The sequence below is a fragment of the Ursus americanus genome, chromosome 9, assembly GCF_024610735.1.
Source record: "Ursus americanus isolate L20-20 chromosome 9, mUrsAme1.1.p, whole genome shotgun sequence".
Classification (NCBI taxonomy): domain Eukaryota; kingdom Metazoa; phylum Chordata; class Mammalia; order Carnivora; family Ursidae; genus Ursus; species Ursus americanus.
In genome coordinates this window covers 5,124,164-5,150,709 of record NC_142135.1, presented here as the reverse complement: position 1 = coordinate 5,150,709, position 26,546 = coordinate 5,124,164, and the positions used below count along the sequence as shown (strand labels likewise).

The 26,546-nt window shown below is 50.2% G+C and overlaps 1 protein-coding gene across 1 annotated transcript in view; it reads right to left on the bottom strand.

Annotated features, from left to right (window-relative positions):
- Window positions 1–24,825: 24,825 nt before the first annotated feature.
- FAM135B (family with sequence similarity 135 member B) overlaps window positions 24,826–26,546 on the bottom strand; it is a 178,952-nt gene continuing 177,231 nt past the window's right edge. Inside the window, exons 18-19 of the mRNA XM_045812211.2 lie at window positions 25,645–25,758; window positions 24,826–25,446 (exon numbers count right to left, since the gene is read on the bottom strand). Of these exons, the coding sequence (XP_045668167.1) occupies window positions 25,241–25,446; window positions 25,645–25,758 (320 nt within the window). The 3' untranslated portion in view covers window positions 24,826–25,240. The remainder of the gene's footprint in view (window positions 25,447–25,644; window positions 25,759–26,546) is intronic.

The window sequence follows — 26,546 nt, the reverse complement described above, 5'->3', positions numbered from 1 at the left end:
GTATGAGCTCGTTATGACAGCATCTGGCACGTAGGAAGCACTCCATGCTAACAGCCGTCATGACATTAATAGTATTAACAGAACTAACACAGGCGTCATTTTAGCCCAATGCCCATCACATATTATGGGCTCCCTAAAGAGTTTCTATATGAATATTCAGGAGCGACACTAGCATTCTGAAGGCAAGCAGGCTGGCTTCTCCTTGGTCTTGAAGCCGGAGACTGTGCCAGATCACCTAGGTCTCCTGGAGACGGAGTAGAAAAAGTGAGAACAGCTCTCTGGCACTTATCCCTGAAGTATGGGAACCGTGTCGGTAATAACTAAAAGTTGCAATTAGAGGAACTTCCTCACGGTGCCTCTGGGTACCATCGCCCTGGTTTCACTACAAGTCTTCAGCCGTTTTCAATCTGTGCCTCATTAGACAGTTAGCAACATGCGCATCCTGCCAAGACATTTGGAAAATAAGCTTTGTAAAAAGGGGTCCTCCTTCTCTCTCCCAACCTTTTCCACTCTGCGAGTGTCTGTTCTGCAGATGCTGGGGACACCAAAGGGTGCTTGGGACAGAGCCATCCCACACCTCCACCATCCCGTGTAATTCCTCTCCCTCAATTTACGTGTGAGCCAAAACCAGGAGAGATGGTTGCCATTTTATCATGTCCTAAATTATTTAGCTCTTACGGAGTCTCCTTGCTTTCTTGCCACCTGACCAGACATCTGGCTGATCCAAGACCACAAATCCCCCAGTGAATGCCACCATTTTGTTCCTGGAAGGAAGAGACATAAGGGAATCCCACTCCTACCTTCATGGCCTTGGGATAGCCACTCTGCATACTTTGGTTTACTGTCCTGGAATTGGGAAAATAAAAACTGTTATCTGGCCAGCTTTGAACGAAACCTAGAGTCCATCGGCAACTTTGCCTTTCAACTTCGTCACATTTGGACCCGAGGGATTTCCTCAGCCAGAACATTGCCCCATCCAGCCACACCAGACGCCAAGATATTTCCCCAAATCAACTCTCCGGGTCTTTGCTCAATAAACGACCCCCCTCCACACACCCCATGTGCTCTTTCCTTCCTGTTGTGCCCCTGGGAACAAAACACCACTTTCTAGGGCAAGCTTTTTATCCCAGTTAGAATTAATCTCATCTGAGTCCAGCGTTTCTCAGCTGGGATGACTCCCCGCCTGCTCCAGGGCCGTTTAGCAAGGTCTGGGGACATGTCTGATTGTCACTACTGGGACGTATTACCTTGTGGATAAAGGCCAACGTCTGTGCTAGCATCCAATAGCATGTAGGGCAGTCCCACACAGCAAGAATGATCCAGCCCAAAACGTCAGTTGTGCTGAGGTCGAGAAGCCCCGTCTGGATCCGTTGGCTGAGATTTAACCAGAGACTGCGTTTCGCCCCACCCCCACCTCCTTTCCCAGAGCAGTTTCCTGTGCAACCTTCTCTACTGTGACTAGTGAGTTCCCAAGAAGGAAAGGGGCTCTAGGCGGGATAACTAAAGTTTTGGTGGAAGCAGGAGGCTTGGGTGAGCTCCAGTTGCCTCTTTTCCGAGGAGATTCGCCGGCCCAGGTTATTAAGGAGCTGTAGACTCTGGGGCTACCAACAAAGCGGGCAGGGTGCTCGATGCAACAATGAGGCTGATTGGCATTCGCTGACCTCAGAGGAAGAAGGGGCCTAAGGAACGTCTCGCCCATCCCTCGCCATGTCATTAGGAGAACTTGAAAGCCAGGGGTCATTTTGAACCATTTTAAACATCTACCTTTTAGCCCTTCACACTGATGCTATATTTGGCCTTTTGTGAAGAGAAAGCCCTATGATGAGTGACACTGTAGCTTTTATGGACCTTTGAAAGCATCATGATGGAACTGAGGCTTTGAAATCCCACGAATGAGTCTGCAAAGTGTCTCTGCTTTCCATTTTTCTCTTAAATTTTCTGCTTCACCGGTGAAAGGCCATCCAGAAGGGCAATGAGGAGCACTGGTCTCTGGCCTGGGGCCCAAACTTGTATCTTTCACTTTTACTTGGGGCAGAGGATGTGGGTGTCTTGGTCGTATCTCAATAAATGGTATGACTTTCAAAGGGGCACCTGGGTGCCTCAGTCGTTAAGCGTCTGCCTTCCGCTTAGGGCGTGATCCCAGGGTCCTGGGATCCAGACCTGCATTGGGCTCCCTGCTCCACTGGGAGCCTGCTTCTTCCTCTCCCACTCTCCCTGCTTGTGCTCCCTCTCTCGCTGGCTGTCTCTCTCTCTGTGTCAAATAAATAAATAAAATCTTTAAAAACAACAACAACAACAAAAACAAATGGTATGACTTTCAAAGGAAAAGCAAGTCCTGGGCCTGAAGACATTTGCCTGTGAGAGCTGGCATTTTTGCTGTGGCCAGTGTGGGACTCCTAGCATGCATGTTAGCCTGCTCAAAGGTGTGCATGGAAGGTTTGGAAGTCTCCATGTCACACACTCGTCTGTTTCCAAGTAAAGGCACGGATGTGTGCATGCAGCGGTATCACTAAGCCCACGTGCATAAGCACAGAGGTGCTCCTTCGATATTAGAACGTCTCACTGATTTACCCCGAAGCGGCTGTTCCCACCTGGGAGCAATGCTGTTCCCCAGACGACCTTTAGCAATGTCCGGAGATGTTCTGGTTGTCACAACCGAGGGACAGGATGTCCCTCTTGGGTAGAGGCCTGGGATGTTGCCAAGCACCCTGCAGTCACGGGACGCAGCTCGCGACCAAGGTTATCTGGGTACCTACGTCAGTAGTGCTGAGTCCGAGGAAGCCTGTCCTTCAGCCCCTTCTGCGGTCTGGCCCTTGACAGGCTCTCGCCAGCCACTCCCTGTCCCCTCACATGCCCTTCGAGGCTCTCCATCTGTAATGTCTGAAACAGGAGGCTGTGTGAATTCTATTGTCACCGCCGCGCCCGCAGGGGCTCAGGGAGTGACTCCTGGGTGAGTGAGCAGAGAACAGAGCGCAGCGTGTGCCTGCAAGGCGTGCAGGAAGGACCCCTGCTGCTACAGTGTCTCCGCTCTCCCGTCTGAGTTGGCCGAACCCCTGTTATCACTGAGCGCTCAAGCATCTCCTCTCCAAGATGATGCCCTTCGGCCCAAAGCCCTCCCTCCTCCTGTGCCCTCTCTTGCCATTGATCCTCTCTGCTTTGTTCCTGACACCCCTGCTGGAATCTATCCTCCCCCACCTGTGTCTTCCTGCCAGGACCCCAAGAGCCTCCAAGGCAGGCCTATGGCTTAATTGCTTGAGTATCCCCAGCACGCCTGGCACGGAAGAGGTTCTTAGGAAAGATGTTCTGAATTAATGAACGAAATAAAAATGAGTCCATTGTCTCTGTGGGGCGGGCCACGTAGCCAGCAGGAAGCCAGGACATGGGGGACAGTCACTCTTGCTCCTTCACACGCACCGCCTGGCCCTGGGTGCCCTCCTTCCCCCCAGGAGGGGGTGCAGAACTCTTGTGGGGCACACCTGCTGTGTCCTTGGAGCTGTCATGCATGGGAGCTGGGGTTTGTGAGAACAGAAATGGGCTATTATGTAGATGCATAAGAATAAGAGAAACCGGGCAAGATGAGAAAGATGTGGGGTATAAGTCGGACATTCTAGGCCATTTCTTCATGTTTCGTAGAGAAGTCAGCAGAGAGACAGGAGAGGAATTGATGTTTTAGGCAGATACTCAAGGACTGGGCAGGCGTCACACTTCCACTGCTCTTGGGGACAAGGGAGGCCGAGTCCACGCAGGCCCAGGTGGGCTGGGGGCTGGGAGGGGCTGTGGAAAAAGGAGGGAGGAGCAAGGGTGGGGAGCTAGACCCTGGCAGGGTACACAGTTAGCAGGGGAAAAGGCTCCTCGTCTTGAGCCCCTTGGGAGCAGCAGCCGTGCGAAGCCCTCTGCCCTGAGCCAGACTCCACAGTGGAGGCCAGCAGAGCTGCCTCCGCAGAGTGGCCTTCCACCTGTCAGCCTTGGCATGCGTCTAGAGAACGGGGAAGACCGGGGCCTGGGGAAGTTACAGGAAACCGTTCACTAAAGAACAAAACAAATTTGGCAGCTGTCTGCACTCCCCTGCGGAATAAATCCACAAATACGGTTTGTGAAACTCTTCAAGTAAACATTTCAGACAGAGAAAAAAACAGTTTCTTAAGTGACAAAATCCAGAAAGCGGTTAACCTGAGATGTGCCCCACCATACACAGACGGCCCTTCAGTGTCTACAGGGAGAGATTTGTGAGGAAGTCAGGACATTTCCGTGGACCAAAGGAGAAGGGGTGTTCTCGAATACTAGGACACTGTCCACGTTGGGTGGAGAGCCCTTCCTGTGGGTCCAGGGAGCTCATCAAGGAGAGTGTTGGAAGCCAAAACAAACAGTTTTGGTCATTTCTATAAGGATGCAATGTTGCGTTTGGCTAACTTAGTGACAACGTTTATTCTGATTTTCCAAACTAGTTCTGAGCCCTTCATAGGGTTTAGCAGTCCCACAGACCAAAGAGTAAGTATACAGAATGGTGATCCACTGGCCCGAAGTATTTTTGCTGTAGTATATTTAATTTTCAAAAATCTGTACCAATTGTTGGAAAATGGAAGATTTCACGAAGAAATCCATGTTTTTCAATTCTTCAAAGCAAAAATCTGAAGATGTGGCTACATTGGATTTTCTTTTCCTCATGGCAACACTTGGCATTTCCACCTTGCTCTCCGCAGCGGATCTTTCTTTGGGAGTCTTGAGGCCTCTGACTGCTACCTCTTGGCTTTATCACTGTCTTTAATGGATGACTTGGGAGGGCTTCATACTTGGATTGAGTCTGGCTTCCCCAGGTCACACTCTTGCAATGGCCTCTTGGCCCAGTTAAGCCCCACCATGGTCCCCATTCACAGAGCCAAAAGCATCTCCAACCCATTCAGGAGGTGTCTCCAGACCCCAATACCCCTTAATTAATAGGATCATCAGAGGGTTTGAAAAGATCACTCTTTCTCAGTTGTACTTTATGGTATTGTCTGGGGCGCATGGTATGCTGTCTTGATATCAGCAAATTTGAGCACATCGTGGGACATTCTCCCTGTGAATGTCGGGTTGACCATCACCACAGAACTTATCCCAGCACCTGGCAATATACGTTTTATAGAATAAATGAATAATCTAACACCCACAATTTACTGAACACCTACTATTTACTGACGGCTTCTCATGTATTATCTCAATTAAGCCTCGCAACAATCTATCGATGTAGGTAAGTGCCTCTGTCTCGGAGCACACAGGAGACACCTCAAGTTCAAGAGCTAAGATCACTTTCAAAAAATAAATAAATAAAAATAAATAAATGAAAGGTGTGCCTGGGTGTCTCAGTCGGTGAAGCATCCAATTCTTGATCATGCACCCCCACCTCTCCTCGCCCCACCATGTCAGGCTCTGCCCTGAGCGTGGAGCCTGCTTAAGATTCTCTCTCTCTCCTCCTCTGCTCTCTCTCTCAAAAAAAAAAAAAAAAAATAGCGACGGAGTGAAAGAATGTGTGAAACACCGAGTTACCAGGCTTGGCCATCACATCAGGGTCAAACATAGTGATTCTCAGCCCAGGCTGCACACTCATGTGACTGTAGATACGTAAAAACATCCATCCCTATGCTCAGCCCCAGAGACTCTGACTGAACTCCAGGGGGGAGCGGGCATTAGGATTTTTAAAAGCTCCCAGGTGATACTAAGGGACAATCACTTTAAGAGCCACTTAGTTAGGGAGAAGGGCAGTCTTCATTGGACCTAACTGCTGGATGATGGGATTAAAGCTCTGGGCTCCTGCGGGATATTTACAGAGGCCAAGAATGTGTGTCTGTACCAACCACGACTGGTGATTCCCACCTCCCAGCAAGTTTGGACACCACTGCAGTAAAGGTGAAGCAGCTGGTTAAGTATCTCCCGCCCTAGCATTAGAAAGACGCCTGGGCGGGACAATGGGCCTGATTCTGCAAGGGGGGGGAGGGGAGAGAAGACCCCAGGGCCCCACCTACTCGGGCAGGAGGGAGTCAGCTGGCTGGAGTAGAGCAGATGCCCCAAGGAAGCCAATAATACCTCACCCTTCAAACTGACGGTCTCTAAATATTTGTTTAACATTTATTTAATAAGGGCTTGGAGTGACTGATTTGCAATTAATGCAAAATGTAGGCATAACAATGTGTTTATTTGGTTTGAACATTTCATTGCTGTGACAGCGTTTGGTAAGAAGAAAAATCACTTAGTAGAAAATGTAAGTTTTCATTTTGATTTTTGTTTTCAATCGCTTTGACTTCCAACTTTGGCAGACAAGACTCCAAATTATATTAAGCAGTTGGCTCTGTGGGTATTGAGAGCGCTTTATGTATTATTGCTTACAGACCAAAAACCCGTCCTGAAACTGTTTGCGACAGACAGTATGGCAGGCCCTTTTGTGAAGGACAAATCTTTAAAAAGCAGTGAACTCTGCCCTCTAGTGGAGAAGAGTTTAGTTGCAGAGACTTACACACAAAACACAAATCTTGGAGATGAGCCTTGTTCAGAAAGCGTCTACAGGAATTAATAAGGGGATGAGCGCTGCCCAGGGAGGAAGGAGGAGGTACAGAGGGCGATGTGATGCCTGATTGGGACTTGAGTGTGAAGTCTGTGGTGCTTCCTCTCCTGCAGCGGTGAGTCCTTGTTGGGGAAGCAACTCTGAGCACGGAGACCCCAAATTCTGATTGGTAGAAGAAGGTATAGAAGGAACAAAATGAATGCTGACCAGGAACATCAGTTTACTAACTACTGTGCTAGATAAAGGAGTATTTAGTTCCACCCAATACCAGTTACTGGGTAGCAAGCATCTCGTGGGAACTTCTCTGCCTGTCCCCTGTTGTGGATCCTGGTCTCATTTTCTGGCCGAGGCCACTTCCCGCAGCGTTGGGGCCAGCGTGTGGTGTGCCCCCGGGGTCTCTCTTCTTACAGAGCTGGACCGCTTTCCTCTCCCTGGGCGGACGCAGGAATCAGAGAGGGAGCACGCAGAGCTTACACCAGCCTCTCTCTTTGTGTCCTTGGGGTTCCGTCACCTCCGTCTCTGCAAGTGTATCCAGTCAGCGAGGTGCAACATCTCTTTGCCTTTTTGAATTCCTTTTGCTGCAAGCACTGGCAGGAGCAGAGGAACACACCATAGTTCCTCAGACCACACGCAGGACAAATCAGTAGCTCAGAAAATCTAAATTAAGTACGTGCCTTAATTATCGTGAGCATTTTATTTTTTATTTTTGACAGAGATAGACAGCCAGCGAGAGAGGGAACACAGCAGGGGGAGTGGGAGAGGGAGAAGCAGGCTCCCAGTGGAGGAGCCCGATGTGGGAATCGATCCCAGAACGCCGGGATCACGCCCTGAGCCGAAGGCAGACGCTTAACGACTGCGCTACCCAGGCGCCCCATATTGTGAGCATTTTATTTTTCTTCTTCAGCTTCTTTTTTTAAGAGTAATCAAGGAGGCATTGACAGCATTTGTATAAGAGATTAAGGAGGAATTTTTTCTTTAATATTCCAGATGTAGAAATCTATTATCTTCCTATCCCAAATTGGTTTAGGCCATCATTGCCCACAGTGGTGATGCCCATGGCTTCAAGAGAGTCAAGACTTGACACATTCCCAAGCCTGGTTTCTTATGCTCAATCTGGGCCTGGCCTCTCAAATCCCAAGCAAAGAACTGTGGCATGGAAGCCAGCGATGGGCGATGATACGGGATCCAGCTACATGGCCTCAGACAAGTCCCCAAACCTCTGGGGTCTTACTTCCTCCAGCTACTGAATGGGAGCAGCCACTCCCACTCTGCCACCGGTGACATTTCTACAGGAATCCGAGGAAGAAAGCACTCAGCTGGGGGGCAGCTGGGTCCATCGGGAAATCCCTAAGCCGGAGGAGAAAGAACACTCACTCTTCCGTCTTGGCGGCCCTTCTGAGCTGTGTGACTCTGGCAAGTTCCCTCTCTGCGTGGCAGATTCTTGACCTATAAATGGACATACAAGAGAATGTGGTATAGGGGCGCCTGGGTGGTTCGGTCCATGAAGTGTCTGCCTTGGGCTCAGGTCCTGGGATTGAGCCCCGCCTCAGGCTCCTCTGCCCCGCCCGCTGCCCCTCCCCCTGCTCCTGAGTGCGCTCTCTCTGTCTCTCTCTAGAACATGGTATACATGTGCCACAACATCCTAAGGGTTCCTTCTGCGTGTGTATTAGTTTCCCACACTGCAGAACAAATTGCCACAAACTTAGGGACTTAAACCAACTCACGTTTGGTTTTTCATGGTTTCTATGATCAGCAGCTGGGTGAGGCTTCACAGCTCAGGCTGCAATCACGGTGCTGCGTGGTCTGTGTTCTTCTTCGGAGCCTCCTAACCCTCTTCCAAGCTCACGTATTACTGGCAGAACTCAGCTTTTTGTGGTTGCAGGACTGAGGTCCCTGTTCTCTTGATGGTCACCAGCAACTACCGGGATCCCCAAGACCTGCACCGTGTCCAACATCCCTGAATGTGGCGAGCTCTGCTCTCTGTTCCAAACACAGCCAGTCCTTTGGGCCACCAGAGCAACAGGGCTCTTTCTTCATCTGACCTGCTTTCCTTCTGAGAAGATCCCCTGCACCAAAGCACCAGAGGTGGGGACGAGGACACATGTCCTGTATGAGTGGGCAGTATGCGTGTGTGGGGCAGTTATCGTGGCGGCCCCTGGTCTTCTTGACTCGCCCTTCCTAGCATACCGCCTTCACACAGCGAGCTGGGAGCAAGCTGACACCAGCCTCCGTGGGCTTCCGCACCGAGTAGAGCTTCCACACACAAGTGGGGGCTGGGTGGGAGAAGACACACCCAGTCCCCCCAGCCGTGTCTGCCTGGGATAGAGTTTCTGCATCATGGAGCCGAAGGGGTAGAGACAAAAAAGGCCAGCAGCCTGTCCCGCACCCCAGCTTAGCCCCAGGCTGGGAGCTGGGGCAGAAGGAGTCCCCGTATTCCTGGCCGCATGTGCCCAGGACAGAGCTTCTGTAACATGGAGCTGGGGGGAGGCAGCAGATCAGACCGTGTCTCAAAGGCTACAGATGTCCTCTGTTCTTCCTGAGATGCAGGACATTTTCTTGAACCAGTGCTTCTCCATTTCTGTTTGCCCTGAGAACAATTTCCAGAAACCCAAGAAGACCTTCACATTCCCCTCAGCTTGGCCGAACTTGAGACAGACTTCCCAGCTCTGGGCCCCTGACCTGCCTTTTCTTAGATCATTTTTTTTTAAACATGCAATTATAGATTCTGTCTCTGCCCCTTTGAGATGCACATCTTCTTAAAAGACTTTTGCCAGTTTCATAGCCCAAGAAAGTCTTTCTTGGGACCTGGGAATTTCCCCTTGGAATGTAATCATCAGAGGAGATAGTGACCAGAGTTTAGGAGCCTAACTCTGTGAACACCTGGCTCCAAGCTCTAAAACTTCCTCCTGTCCTAACATAGGGGAAGCCTTACTTTCCTTTGGACAAAACCAGTCAGCAAACACAGACGGCCCAACGTCCTCTGTCCTAGCATCAGCTCAGCTGAGCTCTGGTCTCTCTCCCCTTTGCAGTAGGAAGGAAGGCTAACTTGCCTGTTTCACTTGACCCAGGGCAGATTTGGCTTTGACACTTTGAATGATTGTTTTCTGTCTTATTTTTACCAGTTACAGTGTTGTCGTGCTGGGAAGAGTGTCCACTGAGCTCCCTTCTAGAAGTCTCAACCCCTCATCCACAAGGTGTACAGTAGACCGAGGCAAGACCCAGCTTCCGATGCCCCGCCTACATCCTTGGGGCCCACCCCAAAGCAGGTTCTCTGAACACGGCGGATGAGTGAAGGGTAGGGAGCTGCTACGAAGCTCGGGGATCTGGGCCCTGAGCTGGGTTCTGGAGACTGAATGATGAGTAAAGGAGGCGGAGTTCAGAGCAGGCTGGATCAGGTCAGGTCTTGTAAGAAATTTAGCTTTTGCCCTAAGAGCAGTGGGGAACCACCGAAAGGTGTTAGACATATCACATTTGTATTTTTAAAAGATGAATCTGTGAAATGAACTTTTTACAAATGCAAGGGCTGATTCTTTTTTTTCCTACGGTGCTCTGAGTCCAATATCCATTTTCAATTACTCTGATTCATTTCTAATTATCGTCCCTTCATCCAAGAGGACAGGCCACTATGGGCCCTGTCGCCACGGTGACTGGAAAAAGGCGTGAAGAAGAGAACATGGCCCAAAGCCTTTTCCATTTAATTTATTGGAAAGTTCCAATTAATTTATTGAAAAATATATTATTGGAAGGATTTAAGATAATATGAAACCAGAAAGCAAATATTGATGTTCAACCTACAAGCCCAGGACTTAATGAAAACTCGTCCAACAACCAGTCTCACAGTAAAGGGGCTCAGAGCACCCTCGTGATTGAAATGAGCAAAACCACTCTTCGTTTTTCAACCATATGAACATTTTTTAAGGGACAGGGTAGAGGCAAGGGCATTTGGGACCAGGAAGCTTTGCAGATGCAACCCTCTGTCCAACCTCAGCATTGTCCACCAACGGAGAAGCAACTGGAGTGAGCATGCCTTCAGCCTTGGTAGGGTTGGTACATACCCCCCACAGACACGCAGGAACTTGGGTGGCCGTGGGGCCAGCATGGGGCTGGGGTACAGGCCTCCTGGCCACTGGCACCCAGGCCAAGAGGACCCACTGTGTGGCCTGGAGCAAATGAGGTGCTCTTTTGGTGTCTCAATGTTCTTGGCTGTAAAATAAGGTAACTGAACAGATGCTTTTAAGGGAAACTCTTGGTTCTAAGGGCACTGATGTGTCTGTATCATAAGGAAAGAGGAACTAGGTTCAGTGTGGCCAAGAGCTCCGGGAGCACCTTAGCTGATTCTTACCACTCGTGGAGACACTAGCCAGCAGGTGCTGCAGCCGACGGTCCTTCCATCCCTACCCACCATCTGACAGGTGTCAGAGCCTTTAATAAAGTCTCTGGAGTAAGCTTATTCGTTTAGCATAAAAGAGGGACAAGAAAAAGAGAGGTTGAAATGATTCCAGCAGTGAGGTTTTTAAGAGCATAGACTCTGCTCCCAGACACCCTGAGGTGGATTCCTGGTGCCCTCGCTCCGCTGACCAGCTGTGTGTTGCTGGCAAGTTACACTCTGAGTTTATGTTTCATCATCAATAAAATGGGAATAATATCTATTCATATTTCATGGAGTTTTGAGGATTAAATGGCATAATGCCTGCGTTTAGTTTAAAAAAAAAAAAAAGACAAAGAGAGCAGCAAGCAGGTGCCACAGAAAGTTCTACTGCCCACAGGGACCTGCCGAGCACAGAAGCAAAGGTCTGTGGTATGAGGGTCAGCGGGGGAGAAGTGGGGTAGGTCCTTGAAAACCAATGACCTCGCACACTACCTGTGTCCCTTTAACTGATAGTGCCTGAGTCTCTGCCTTTAAAAGAGTATGCGGGCCGACTGGCCAGGAGGCGCTCGGCCAGCAATTGCAGGCAACGAGCTTCCCTCTTGGGACAGTGGCATCCAGCTGCCTTTGCCTGGCCAGTCAGCCTAAGGCCATTGTCAGCCAGCCAGATGTGCAGTGAACCGTACTGCATCCCATGCAAGGTATTTGGCAGAATTCTTGGCTTATAGTGCTATCCATTAGTACAATTAATATCACTTAAAAATACGCATGTAAGAAAAATACTACAAACTAGATTACAGCTGTTCTTAGAGACATGCCAAGTTTTCTGGCAATCCACTTGCCCCGGGGGCCACCAGCACTGATCCAACACCTGTCAGCTTGCTGGATTGCTCTCTTTGGGGAGCACTGGTCTATATCGTGTAGCTTGTGTTCAACTTTCTGCTTCTCTTTGCTGGGCTACTTAGAGCATAATTGAATATCAAGCATTTTTTTAAAAGATTTATTTATTTTTGAGAGAGAGAGAGAGAGCATTAAAGAGAGAGAACATAAGCAGTGGGGAGGGGTAGAGGGAGAAGCAGACTTCCTGCTGAGCAGGGAGCCCATTGCGGAACTCGATTCCAGGACCCTGGGATCATGACCTGAGCCAAAGGCAGAAGCTTAACTGACTGAACCACCCAGGCATCCAGATATCAAGCATTTTTTTCCCACAAGCTCGGTTCCTCTGTTGAGCATTGTACGCATGCACTCCCACATTCCAGTTCGGAACACTGTATTCCAGTGCTCTTCGGGTCTCACGTCCAGCCAGCACCTGCCCCCAGCCGTCCCCTCTTCTTGTTGCACAGCGGCCCTCATCAATCCCCGGACATGGGTCCCCACACACCTGTGCCTTTGCACAGACCATTTTCTGTGACTACACACCGTTCTCCACGTCCTCCATCTGCAGAACTCTGCATCTTCGTTCACGACCCAGACATACCTCACCCTCGCTGCCCTTGGCATCATTGATCTTTTTTGCCTCTGTGTCCCTAGAGCACTTTGCACATCATATCACCTTAGATTATCTTTGGGTCTAAGTTTATCCCTCTACGTGAATCATGGGACAGTAAGGCGGAAGCACTAATATTTACAGACTCCCTCAAGAGGCAAGAATGTCAGCAGTACTTTACATGTGCAAAGATTCTAGAAATGTGCATGAGTAGGGGATGGCAGTGGACGGAGTTTAGGAAGTGTCCTTGCAAAGCATAGCAGTCCTAGCCCTGCAGATGGAGCCTGATTTACCTGGGGTAGGACACAGGGGGATGGGGTCAGGGAAGGGATTACCATATGTCTTTCTTTTACAGCGTTGCACGAGCATAGAGCCGGTGCCCCTTCTGCCTTGGCAGAGAGAGAATGTTGAGCCAAGAGGTCTTGCTCAGCTCTTATTCAGCCAGGTTGGCCTGAAGTTGTGTCTGAGATTTAAATGATATTTTGTTTAGTATTTTTAATAGGAGAGAAAATAGAGGTGTGAAGTGGTTAGATTTAGGGGGATGAATTTGCTTTAAATTAAATGCTTGTTTCAATGGAAAAGAAAATGGTGCCAGTTGCTCGTAGGAGCTAAGGTCCAGGAAGGAGACAGGAGGGAGCTGCTTCAGGCAGGGCATTTGTTCCCTGAGCCCAGCTCAGTGCCTGGGGAGAAGGCTCCCCCCTCTGTCCCACCCCTGCTCTGGCATCTTGGGAGCAGCAGGACTGGGCAGCCTTGACTCCTTATCTGGGCTTTCATGGGGCCCTAGAGAGAAAACTGAAGGACATAGGGCCAAGAAGTGGTGACCTGGTTTCCCTGCAAACTTTGGACGTATGTGGCAAAGGCAGGTTACTGCTACTGTTTTACAGATGAGGTGCTCGAAACCTAGAAAGGTCCATCCATGCTTTACTTCTCATTGATATGTCCAATGGCCATTCCTTCTAGAAGTTTCCAATCTGACAGGGGAAGGGGAGCCAAACTCCCAATAATATAAGCAGGCTTTAATAATATTATTAACTATTATTAGCTATAATATTTATAAATGATCAATAATATTATTCTATGACATGATGTGCACTCAGAGAGAGGCCAAAAAAAAAAAAAAAAGGAAAGGAGAGGAAAAATAATTCTATCTCTGGGACGCGGGGAAAAGTTTCTGAAGAAAGCAGTAATATGAATACTATCTTTCCTCGTCTATTCTGTCCCCTGTCATCGTTAGCTTCCTCGGTAGGACGTAAGCGTCAGGAATGCAGGCGTCTCGCCGGCTTTGGGACATGATTCTCTCAGGTGCTTCAACAGCCTAGACCATGGTTGGTGTCAATAAATATTTGCGAAATCAGAGCGTGACTGGCTCCTGCCATTCCCCTAAGGATTGCTTTTGCCCTGCAGGAGGCAGGGGGCTCCTTCGAAATGAAAGTAGCAAACACCATGTTTCAGGGGGCATTTGGGGTGCCCCCTGAGAAGGCGACTTTCTGCCTCATTGCAGCTAGCTGGGTCCACTAGGGGAGCAGCCTGTCCTCACATGGATGTCTTTGCCTGGCGCCCCGGCCTGCACCCCAACATCTCTATTACTTGTGGATTGGACTGGGATAAATTCATTCACCATATTAATCCTAGCCAAAAATCCTAAAAAGTCATGCTGCTCTCCCTGATTCTAGCTTCCTGACTTCCATGCGCCTCTCTTGTGCCCCAAAATAAATTCCATTCTTCCTTTTCCAAGCCAGCTTGCTCAACCAGGAGCAGACCCTCCAAGCCTCCGTGGGCGCCCCATTTGCTGGTCATTGGGTGCCCTCTGCAGGCCGTGCCACCGGCCAGCCTCAGGTGTGCGAGCCAGGTGGGGGTCTCCCCACAGCCCAGCCCTGCAGCGTCAGGCTATTTCCCCAGTGGAGGAGAGGGAAATAATGAGGAAACGCTGGAGAGGACCCAGGTGCTGGGGGACACAGCTGGTGAAAGGCGCCCAGGGAGGCAACCGGCTGTAGCAGAAAGGGCTGCAGCTTAGGCCTTGGTTAGCCCAAGGTTAGGTGTTCAAATGCTCATTCATTCATCCATTCATTCATCACATTTTTTATTAAAGCCGCACCGTGTGCCAGGGTACTGGGATCAGACGTTGGAAGCAGGGCAGAAAGCAAAAACGAATCCCTCCTTCATGGAGCTCACATTCCAGTGAGGAAAGACAATAAATAAGATGAGTAAGTAGGATGGGGAGCACCTTTGATGGTGGTTAAGTGCCCAGGAGAAAATGTGGGGCTGGAAGTGGACTGTGAAGGGTCTGGGTCCACGTGGGGAGACGGGAGACTGCCGAGCAGGTGAACAGGGAAAGCGTCACTAACAGTGACTTTGCCCTAAAGGCCAGAGGGAAGGGAAGGATGAGCAGCCAGGGCCGAGCCTCCAGCAGTGTGTCTGCTGGTGTCCTGAAGCAACAGCAAAGCGGCCCGAGAGCCTGGGCAGGAGAAAACAAGCCTCGAAGAAGGAGGTGCGCAGAGGCGGGAAGCAGATGAGGCAGGAGAAGCACCAGGGGCCAGATGTAGCAAGGTCTTGTAGGTTACTACGAGGAGGAGACGAAGCCCCTCAGAGACCAATTCCAATTCCCAGTGTGAACCCAAGCAGGTCGCTCAACCAGTCTCCCCAGCTGTGAGACACGGACAGTAACGCTGGCTCAGAGGGTTAAGAAAGTGCCCAGCCTGCTGTCTGACACCAGTGGACGCTCCTGTCCCTGGCTGCCCATGCATGTTCCCCTATAATCACACTTGTACAGTGACTTAGGATCTCTGAAATCGAAGCCTGGAGCAGGTGGAGAAATTGGTTCAAACTGTCCTCCGCTCCTGCGTCTCGTTCATCCTGCATCCGTGTGCCCTCCTGCCTCCCCTTTGAGACTCACTGCCCCCCGGCCCCCCACGAGGGGCTCTTCCCAGACAGCAGCCACCACCGAAATGGTCTTCAGCTGCATCTCTACTGAAATGTGATGGAAAGCACGAGCAGACCTGGGAGGGGAGATGGGGACGGAGTGCTGTGCTTTGCATTTATTAGTGACATAGTTTTGGTCAAACACTTGAACTCTCTGTGCCATGGAATCTGCACCCTCCCAGCCCTGCCTTCCAGAGCCTGGTGAGGGTCCTCTAGGATCACGTGAGCAACACTGGAACCTGTAATAACCCTTTCCCGACATGTTCGGGTTCCAGAGACTCTTAAAATGTTTGCATCAAATCAGAGCTGGATGGAAGTCTTACCATCAGCACTGACGGTTAATTAAAAACTGAGCGTTAATTTCATCAGCCTTCTGGCATCTCAGTTTCTTTCTGCCTAATTTGGGGCCAATCCTATCTGCTCTCCCTATTGCATGGGCTTGACTGGAACCACGATGTAAAGAACCTGTAAAAACACACAGAACATAAACTTGGGAAGAGTGTTTAAGCTGAGACCATTTTAACCTTCACTCACATGTGTTTGAACTGCACTCCTCCGGGGGTCCTGACCTTTGCTTGGATGTAGAATCCTCCATGCCGCATGGGAATCCCAGGACCCTGGGTTCTTCTCCTGACCCCACAGAAACTGGAGTTACGGATCCAGGCAGGTGCAGGGGCTGGTCACCTTGCCGCGCTCTCCGCGATTTGCTGCCTCCCGTTCATGCCCTGCTGTGCGGTCACTCAGCCCGAGCAGGTGGCTTTCCTCTCCTGCTGCAAAAGCCTGATGCTCACACCATCCTCCAGTTCAGGTTCCAGAGATATCCTTATTGGTCTGGCTCATTTTCTCCACCCCTATTCTGCCTGTCTGCTGGTCTACGGAAGCTCCGTCCTTGCTCCATCGTCCATTCCTGGTCCTACGAGCTGTGGCCAGTGGGGTAGGGTCAAGTGGTGTGGACACTGGGCTGCACCAACCATAGAACCGCCAGGGGCCCCTTTTCTGGCAGGAGCTGTAGTCAGGGCTGCTCTCTACGGGAACCGGGTCTGGGGCGTGACACTCATCATGGCCAACCCTTCAGTACCGCAGGAAACAATGGGTCCTCCCTCCCATGGCGTGTGCCTCTGGTCCTCCAGACGGCTCAACCAAGCCGTGTGCAGAGACTGAGGATATGTCCCTCCAGAGGCATTCTGAATGAGCAGTTCTGTTAGAAAGTCCAAGTAATTGGGGTGCCTTGAATATAGGGATGAAGACCTGGGTCACAGAATGACCCTCCCATTCCCCGACCCCATCCTCCCATGGTTCCATTTGGAGTTCCCTCCCTGCTCTGTTCAGCCACCCAGGATATCCCAGGCCCTCGCTACAGGGTGGATCCCAGAAATAACCATCATGCTCCAAAGCCCTCTCAACACGCGTAGAAATAATGCCTTCAGCCCTCAGTACATTCCTGGGGAGTGGCGTGCAGCCCATAAACACAAGGTCCTGGCAAAAGAAAGTCAAAGGATTTTATTATTGTTGTTGTCGATCATTTATACACATCACAAGCTACACAAAATGCCAACCAAAGAGCAGATGTAGAAAAATAGTAGAATTCTATTGGCACTATCGACTTGGTTATTACTAGTGTTGCTTCGCAGACAGTGTGCAAGGCTGTGCGGGAGGTGGTGACCATTGTATACAGATATCGTCACCAGAAGAGATACACATGAGGAATTCACAGTGGCATCAAGCTGTACATTCAAGTTCTTTTTCAGAGAAAGGGACCATGCGAAAGACCCTGCCTCTCTTCCCCTTCTACAGTGTAGAAGGTCACATTTGAAAACCAAAGACAACTGGGATAAAATAAAATAAATTCCAGAACCCTGTGCTGTCTGATAATGGACGCAAGCCACAGGCTAGCTCTCGGGGTCGGATCTGAGCGTGGCAATGCTTACCGACACCTACCGCCGTGCCTTTTATTTATTTGATCCTCTACGTTGGTCTATCAATTTGAAAAGGAGTAGTTAAGACTAGTCACGGAGCATCCGAAGGCTGCGGGCTACAGGCAAGTACTATGCCCCTCAGGTGGTGGTGTTTCTTGATGGATTGGGCTGTAATAGGCACCATTAGGCTTCTCCTTTTGTAACTTTCCTAACCTGACACTGATCTGGGGAGGGTAGCCCCAGAGAAAATTTTCAGGGGCACTGGGATGATGATATTCTCCATGTTTCCTGCCTGTCCTCTTGACTCACTATTCTATTTATGTGAACATCCTTCTAGTTATGTGGGTCTCCTCTCCCCCTACTAGATTATACATTCTTGAAGGGCAGGGTCTGGTGTGATACATTTCTGTGGCCACCTGTGCTTCACATAGAACGGGCAGAGCCTAAACACTGTTTAAAAAGGAATGCATTCAAGAGTAAGTTACAGGAATTGGTGAATGATGCTAAAATCACAGACTTTCATATTAAGTTACATATAGACAAGACAGTAGGTGGGACAAAGTGAGGTTCTCTCGTTAAAAGAAAAAAAAAAGGAAAGACATATGCTTAGGTTATTGGACATACCTGGATGATTACTAAACTTTCTGGAACAAGAAGCATGAAGCAGGGTATTTTTCCCATATGCAGTAAGTTCAACCTTGGGCTGAAAGACATTTCACGATGTCTTTTCGGTTCCATGCAATAAAATAATTCTGAATGACATTTACAGAATTCAAACTTCCAAACTCCTTAAATGAGCTGTAATGTTCTCAGCTGTGTGTCAAGTCCCTGCCTTTTCTTAACTCTCAACTTAACAACTATATCCTGAGCAAGAAAACAGCTTTACTCCATAGATCATCCAAATATGCACTGAATTGAGCTGAAAAACTCCAGTTTGGTGGATCCTGGAATCACCACGGACTGTTCTGAATGCTGGAGGCTTAAGCCTGAAGTTTCATACAAGGTGATCCCCCTCAAGCCATCATGTACGAATCTCTTTGAGGCCATGTAGATAATTTCTCAGTTTATTACAAAGAAAATTCCCTACAGCCAAATTTTTCCTATAAAGTATTCCTAGGCTACACACCCCCCAAATTTTGAAACACCTACTGTACAAAAGCACTGCTCCAGACCCTCTGTTTTCCCCTCTTTTATCTGTACGTACCCCCAACAACCTCTCAAAGTACTTTCAAGTCTATTTTACAGCTAATGAAACTTGACCTTAACCCCACTGGTTTCAAAGCACACCCCGGAGATATCATGGCTCTTCCCATTTAAAAACCTACCAGTATGATCTCTGATCTCATGAAACTACTTTCCTCTGGCAGATTCAGAAAGTTATAGAGGAAACATGGACTGAGGTCAAACCCTTCCCGCATCAGAATCGGCTACAATGGGGAAGAAAATGCGAGCTCTCAAAGAGGAACTGACCCTCCCAGAAAATACTTCCTGAGCCCCAACTCTGTGCCAGGCCCTGGGGAGAGCAGCAGGGGACCCTGATCATGTACACATGGTTCCTGCTCTCAAAAACTACACGTACGCATGTGGGAGACCTACGAGGACACACACAACATTGTTACAGTGAGAAAGGACTGGTTCCCAGAACCCTAAGAAGACTTGTCTCTGATGGCAGGACAAGGAGCCCAGACTCATCCCGAAGTCAGAATGAATGGTCCACAGGCATTTAGTGCATGCTCAGAGCCCACAGCACTGGGGATTGCTTCCTGCATGGATTTTCCAACACGGGAGGAGCAGACAGAGGCAGGAGGTGTGCATGGAAGTAGTCTAGGGCAGCTGTGGATGGGGAGGCATCGTGGTTGGGGAAAGTGGCTTCAGGCCAGGAGGACTAAGAGACTGTTAGACACAATGATTGAGGAGCACAGACTGCCAGCCAACCGCCAGACCGTGCTTCTTGACCATGGTTTCCAAAACCACCTTTTATTTTTTTTTATTTTGATTTATTTGAAAGAAAGAGAGAGAGAGAAAGAAAGAGAGCAGAAGCAATGGGGAGGGGCAGAGGGAGAGGGAGAAGTAGACTCCCCACTGAGCATGGAGCCTGACATGGGGCTCGATCCCGGGACCCTGAGATCGTGACCTGAGCTGAAGGCAGACGCTTCACTGACGGAGCCCCCCAAGCACTGCTCTGAATGAAACCACCTTTGTCATGGAATTATGTTGTCTGCCATCTGATTGCTGCTTATGAAGATGTCTCTGGTACAGCAATACGTTCAACTAGAAAGTGCACGAGATTGTGGTTTAGATGATGATGATAACCTGGCATGGATTTGAGCAAGATGTGTGACTTTCACAATTTACGAACTTCTCTAGGTTGGAGGAATCAGAGTCTAACAGATAAAGTGAAGGCTCGGGGATCGAACTTGGACTCCACCTTGCGGAACCGTGTGACCTTCCTCAAGTTACTTGCCTTGTACCAGCATCGTTTGTAGGTTGTGTGGCTTCTTTGTTTTCAAGATTTATTTATTTATTTGAAAGAGAGAGGGAGAGAGAGCGGGTATGTGCGAGTGGGGGGAGGGGCAGAGGGTGAGAGAGAATGTTAAGGAGACTGCTGAGCGAGGAGCCCGATGCAGGGCTAGATCTCACGACCCTGAGATCACGACCTGAGCCGAAACCAAGAGTCCGACTCTTAACCAACTGAGCCACCCAGGCGCCCCTGCTGTGCGGCTTTTACAAAATGAAATCGTACATGAAGACCTCGCCAACCGAGACTGAGCACTGTGTGCTGTTTCTATCCCTTTGCTCCTTCATTTGTTAAAAAGGAGGCAAGCGAGAGCCGAGGTTTGTTTTACCTCCAAAATCTCTGAGTCTGTGATGAACCATAAAAGCTTGAGTCTGAGCACTGTTTCAGAGCCCTATAATCATAACCACGAAAACAAATCACATTCTGCGCTCTGCAAATATGGGAAACGACCTGTTTTAAAGAGATTAATAAAGCATGACCCAGCACATCCACACATTCCCATCTGGTCCAGAAGTCCAGCTCTACGTACTGGGGGACGTTCTCTTGTGTGACAGAAGGCACTGGGGCCCTCGACCCTCAAACTGAAATTGGTACACGGAGTTGAGCGCACTGGAAAGGAGAACGATCACCACCATTCCATGTGAAAAGACGTGGGAAGGGCTCAGCTCTGCTTACAGAGGTTTTCAATGGTGCTCTCTACTGAGACATCGCTAGCATTATGCGTAATGCTGAGGTACCATGGAAAAAGCCAAAAACGGGTAAAGAAAAAGTAATGGAAGTAAAAAAATAAAAATTAAAAAATAAATTTAAGAAAAAGAAAGAAAAGAAAAGAAAAAAGGAAAGGAGGAAGGGACGCAGAAAGGCTTGGAAGGTCACTGCAGTGCACTCCTGCTTTGCGATAATGGAGCCCTGCGTGGACAAGCAGAGGTGGAAGGGCAAAGCTCAACTGCTAACCCTCAGAGTCTGGATTAAACATACGCTGTTCCTCTTAGATGCTGAGGTCCCATGGCTTTCATTTCACAACGAACAGTTAAAAATAAAACATTAAATGCTATTATCCCTCCGATCCTTTTAGTGTTTAGGATTATGTGATTTATGTTAATAGTTCTTTAGTCTAGTACCAAGCACAAAATAGGCGCTCAATAAAGCATGGGAAGAATAAGCAAAGAAAAAAATAGGAAACAAAGACATGAAACTGGTCCAGATGCGAGCGTATGGTGCTTGGCTCTATCCATGAAAGACTGACACACATCCTCCCTAAGGGTGTTGGAATGGATACCTTGCAATAACAACGGAAGCAAGCACAACTCTTCCTCTACGTGCCATCGCCATGCTTTTTTATACAACCTGTGCAACTGTACACCCTCCCTGGTTATTGCCAATGCTCCGAAGGATACTCTACGAAACCCAAACAAGCCGCACAGCAAAAGAGAAGTGACAATTACGTCTGCAAATACCTAAGGGCAGGCTTTCAACTCAATGGGTGTGTCTTGGAGAAGTGCCACCATCTCACACAAATGAGGGCTCACTGACGACTCTGTCCTGTCCCCGCACTTTTAAATGTTTTTATGCTTCACGGGAAAACCTGGGTCACATGCTACCATTTCTAGTTTGTTCCTTCCCATTTGCACACTGTATTGGGGTCCCCCCGAATCCCATGGGCTCCTCTCAGGGCTCCTTCCGAAACTGGCCTTTGCCATCTCACCGGGCCTGTGACTTTCTGAGAGCTCCCCTCCTCTCTTCTGCGTTCTCCATCAGGGCGGGCTGCTGTGTTTCTGTCTGCCCCTTTGCTTTTGCCTCGTGTCCCATCCGCGGCTCGTGGCAGGCTGTGAGGGAATGTCCGTGACTGAATGAGGGACTGTAGCTTTGAGCACGTGACTTCAACCTGCTGGGGCTGCAGACTGCCCAGCTGTCTACAGAAGAGAGGGTTCTCACCCACATACACACATGATCAAGAGCAGCTGGTGTGGTCACCCCCCAAACACCCCTGCCGGCATCTCACCTGATGACTTCCACGCACAGAAGGGGATGCCGTTTGCTCCAGCTTTTCTCCGTGAGAAGCCGGGAAGACATGTCTACGGTGTCGTCAAAGGTGAGTGGGGGTGGCATGAGTGGCCCTGGGCTTCCCACCAGACGAAGGGCTGGGTCTGTCCTATGAGCTAACCCGGAAGAAGGATGTGAACACAAGGGGTTGGCAGAGCCCCTGCTGCTGAGAGGACATTCTCCTACTAGTGTGAATGATGGGACTCTCCTCCTGAAAGGGAAGAGAGTCCCGCGTGGCGGCTGACCTCTCACACCCCTGCCCTGTCGCTCTGGACCCCAGCACGATCTCCATCAGCCTGTCCAGTGTGCTGGGGGTCCCGGATGTCCCTCCTTGAGCCTCTCAGACATTCTGTTTCCTGTCCGGGGCTTCCCTGCCACCCACCTTCATGCCAACACTGACTTGGCCTGGTGTCTGGGCGTAGACATCCTCTCTGGCCGAGGCCCTCTCCTGACCCCGCACATCTCCAGGGCAGGCTGGGTGTCCCTCCTCTGAGCACACTTCGATCCCTACCCCTGGGTGGCTGCTGACCTCCTTCACCTTCCCATTTGACCAGACTTCGAGCTGCTCAATCTGACCTGTACATTCTTGCAACAGCAGGCCCTCCATACGGATTTGCTGAATGAGTGAATGAATGAATGAACGAATGAACTGCCTCGCTGAAGCCCTCCTTCATACAAGGTTGCCTCTCCCTTGTGCTCTTTGAGGGCGGGGTCTGCGCCTCGGGTCCCCGTGCTCCCATCAGGCATGGAAGGAAGTCGCTCAGCAAACTCCTGTGCCCTGTGGGTGCCAGCAGGAGCCTCTCCTCTCTCCCACCTCTCCCCGGGCTCAGAGCACTCCAGTGCCTTCAGCCTGCCATCCAGGTAGGAGTTTGGCCCCCAGAGGACTTGTGGTTCCCATCTACTTCTTGGCTATATTTGGCTTGTGAACAACGGATTCCAATGAATCCCAGGAGTAGCAATCTTTATTTCTAACTACTTCTGAGAAACTTAACCAACCGTAAAAACAAAGAACAGAAATGATGCTAAGAATGAAAACATACTAGACCATTATCTTGGCAGGCATTTTGTTTATGATTTTTATAATAAATAATATAATGTCCCTATTTTACATTATATATATATTTATGTATATATATATATATATTAGATATCTATACTCCATTAGAAAGAGACATAAAAAAGCCTTTTCAAATGAGGCATGACACGTAACACTGGACCCTCTTATTTACAATATAGAGATATACTTTCTACACAATAGAATAGATGCTCAGAGGCCAGAGAGGGTACAAAGACAGCAGATCACCCCTATAAACAAGGGGTGCATGCAGCTGGACTTTTATTGCCATGAGTTCTCACTATGTCCAGACAGCATATTGAAGTTAAACATGGCATCTGGTTTCTGGAAAAGACGATGGTCATTGGATTCACCTTGCTCCACAACCGTTGGCTACACGGTCTTGCAAGTGACCAGGGAATGACAAACTTTGCTGATGGGTAGGAAACACAAAATGAAATGCTCTCATTGGAGGGGTAGGGCTCCTCATTTGGCCAAAAAGGAGAAGTTGCTACTAACGTACGGTCCTACACGGAGCATGAGCACGCGTCTAGACCGGGAAACACATCGTGGGCTCCACCGCAGGAACCGGTTCCTCCGGGTTACACTGCGGATCCGTGCTGCTCACGAGGAGCCCGTCTCCGTACAGCGGGAACTTGGAAAAATACCCACAGGACTCCTTGATCCCATACGGGTGAAGCCTAGGATATAAGGAAAGTTCACGGGAGACCCACAGAGAAACCCTAACTGCACTGTGGGGGAGTCGGCCCTTGCGGCTCATTCAACTCCACCCCCACCTTCTTTCACGAGGAACCCACGGGTCTCCCGTCCTGCAAAGCCGCCTTCCCGGCCTGGTTTCTCGCGGTCTGCATTTGTTTCGCCAAGCCACACTGTTAACATTGAGGACTACAGTTCTCAGATGAGCCAAGATTTACTTGGTTTTATGACCACGGCCCTGGGGAGCGAAGGTCACGGTCCAGGCGCTGGGACCAAGAACCTGGCCGCACGAAACACGTGAGAAGGGGATTTTGCAGAAACGAGGGCTTCTGTCTCCTGAAGGTGGGTCTCCTGTTTAGCCATCCCTACGGTCCTGGCTTGTGCCTTCCTTCAGTGTGACTAGGGGATTCTCCAGGCTGCCTTTAGGCCAAGAGTGGGCTCAGTCTTTGGGACCCTATCAAACATCCTGGCAATTTTCAAAACTTCCCTTAAGTGACTTACCAGTAACAGTTTAAGCTGGGTCCTCGATCTGGCTGCTGTCCTCATCTCTGATCTCACTGTTGTCCCTGCTGTTTATTGGTTTGTATCAATGGTGACCTCTCCTAGCCCTTTATTTTCCTAAGGCAAGAAGACATTTCTATTGAAAGATAGCCAGCACCTTCTTGGAGCTCCCCTGAGGTTTAATCCAGCACTCCTCCGCTTAGATGTTTCTCCTTCCACGGAGAGGAGAAGCAGCTGGCCATGTTAATGGTTTTTTGTTTTTTTATTTATTTTTATTTTTTGCAACTGCATCAAATGCTAACATAGCATTTCTTTGGAACAGTATCACCAGGAGCTTCACGCCTGTGCGACCATCTCAGTGCCCCTTCTGCTAGGCTTAATCCAAGTTCGTGTTCCCCGACTACAGACAGAGATTTAAGCATTCACAAACATAATTTGTGGGCCAGGGCTCTGCATAGACAGTCTGCAGGACGAGGTGAAGCCACGGAGCTCCCCACGTTCCCTCTAGTTGTTTTTCTTTGTAACAAACCTGCATTTACCAAGAGCATCGTCTTTTCCCCCCATACCTTAAATCACCCCACCCGCGGCTGTTCGTGAAATAGGACTGGAGCTTATAAAGCCTTCCTTTGCCCCTTGCGGAGAAAACATGAGAGAGAATGATCGTGTGGGCATCGCGCTGTCTTGAACAAGTGGTCCATTTGAATCTATCCAGGGTTATATTTACACCAATAGGTACCACGTCCACACAGAGGTTCACCTGAGTTCTGAAATGCTTGTGTGCACTGAATTTAATCAGGATGATAAAGCTATGAGCTAGGAACATACCGGACAGATCTAGGGAAACTGGAGCGGACTCTGTGAGCCAGCGGTGGGTAAAAAGGTGGGCTCACCAACTCCAAGTGTTCTGTTTCTTTATTTTCTCATATTTCTCCTAGAAAGCATCTTGAAAGAGGCTCCAGGTGGCTGGACAGGTTCGGGCAACGTCTTGTCAGGTGACACGACGGTGGACTGGTTCAGCTTTTCCCCCATCTCCGAAATCGAAGCACCTGGAATGGCCGCTCCCACCCCACCCTCCTGGCCTCGGCGCGGTCCTCCCCGCGCCCCGCCCCGAGGGGCAGAGGGCTGCGAAGGATGTCTCAGCGAAAGCGCTCACGGGTCGCAAAGCCTCGGGCGGGCCCCCGGCCGCTACTTGAAGTAGTTGAGCCCGGCCACCAGGAAGAACTTCTCGAGGAAGAGCTCGGAGTCCAGCACGGCGATGTGCGCGGCGCGGCCGATCAGGGCGTTGGCAGTGTTGGGCAGGGCGTGGAACACGTTGTGCCGGATTAACGTGCAGTCCTTGGCGTCCACCAGGGGGCGCAGAAGGTTGTCGATCATCTCCGCGTACACGGGCCCTGGGGGGAGGGGAGCGGGGGTGAAGGCGGGGCGGAAGGGGGCCAGCAGCGGGAGCCAGAGAAAGGCATGGGCTGTGCGGGGCGGACCAGCCCATGTGCCCTCTTGGCATTGGCAATTTCACGAATTTACTTGTGCTTTTTAAATCAGAAGGTCGGTTAAAAAAAAAAAAAAAACCCAAAACACTAAACGTGGCTTACCTGTGTGTCTGTCTTTGAGGGCAGTTTTACACATTTCGATCCTGGCGGAATGAAATGGCACGTAGCGGTCTTGGGGCGAAGCCACCAGCACGACGTTTTTGAAATACTGCAGACCTGCAAGGAGCCAGGTGGGTGCTTGTTACCGGTCCTAACGAGGGCAGCCCCTGCTCTGCACACGGAGCACAGAGAGGGGGACGGCGGGAAGCCGGGCTAGCTGCGACATTGTTGCCGCTGCACTCTAGCTTCTGTGCCTCAGACAGAGGGTACCGCCTGTCCTCCTCCGCCCGAAGCTAAAGAGACAAGAGCAAGCTTCTCCCGACTGGGGGAGGGGAGCAGCAAGCAGGTGACAAAGGGGGCTTTCTGGGTGGCCAGCGCTACGGGTCCAAAAGGAACAAAGCAAGGACTCTGCTCCTCCTTCTCAACAACGGGGACAGCTCCCACTGCGGTGCTCATTGTGTCGCCGCTGGAGGGAAAAGGACTCTGGACCTGCCTTCCTGCCCGCAGCTGGAGACAGAGGGGCTGGACAACACGGCGTGTTCCTGCGTCCTCGCCCCAGCACAGGCCTGCAGACAGACACTGCAGGTGCCCCCCAGGCCCTCTGCCTGCACAGCCCTCAGCCCAGTGCCCCTGCACCGCAGTGGGACCTCTGGCATCCCAAGACCACCTGCTAGGAGCCAGCCTGCCTTGGTGACTGGCGGATGCAGGGCCGGGCTATGAAGACCAGCCCCTCGCCCTCCTCTGCGGGGTCGCCCCAGCTCCCGAGCTCTCTGTGGTGACCACGCTGCCCTCCAGCTTCCCCTCTGCCCAACCCTCCTCCCTCCTTTCCTCCTGGGGGGAATCCTGAAAGCTCAACTTGGCACAGAGACCCACTGGGGAAGGACTTGCCTGGGGTGTCACGTTCA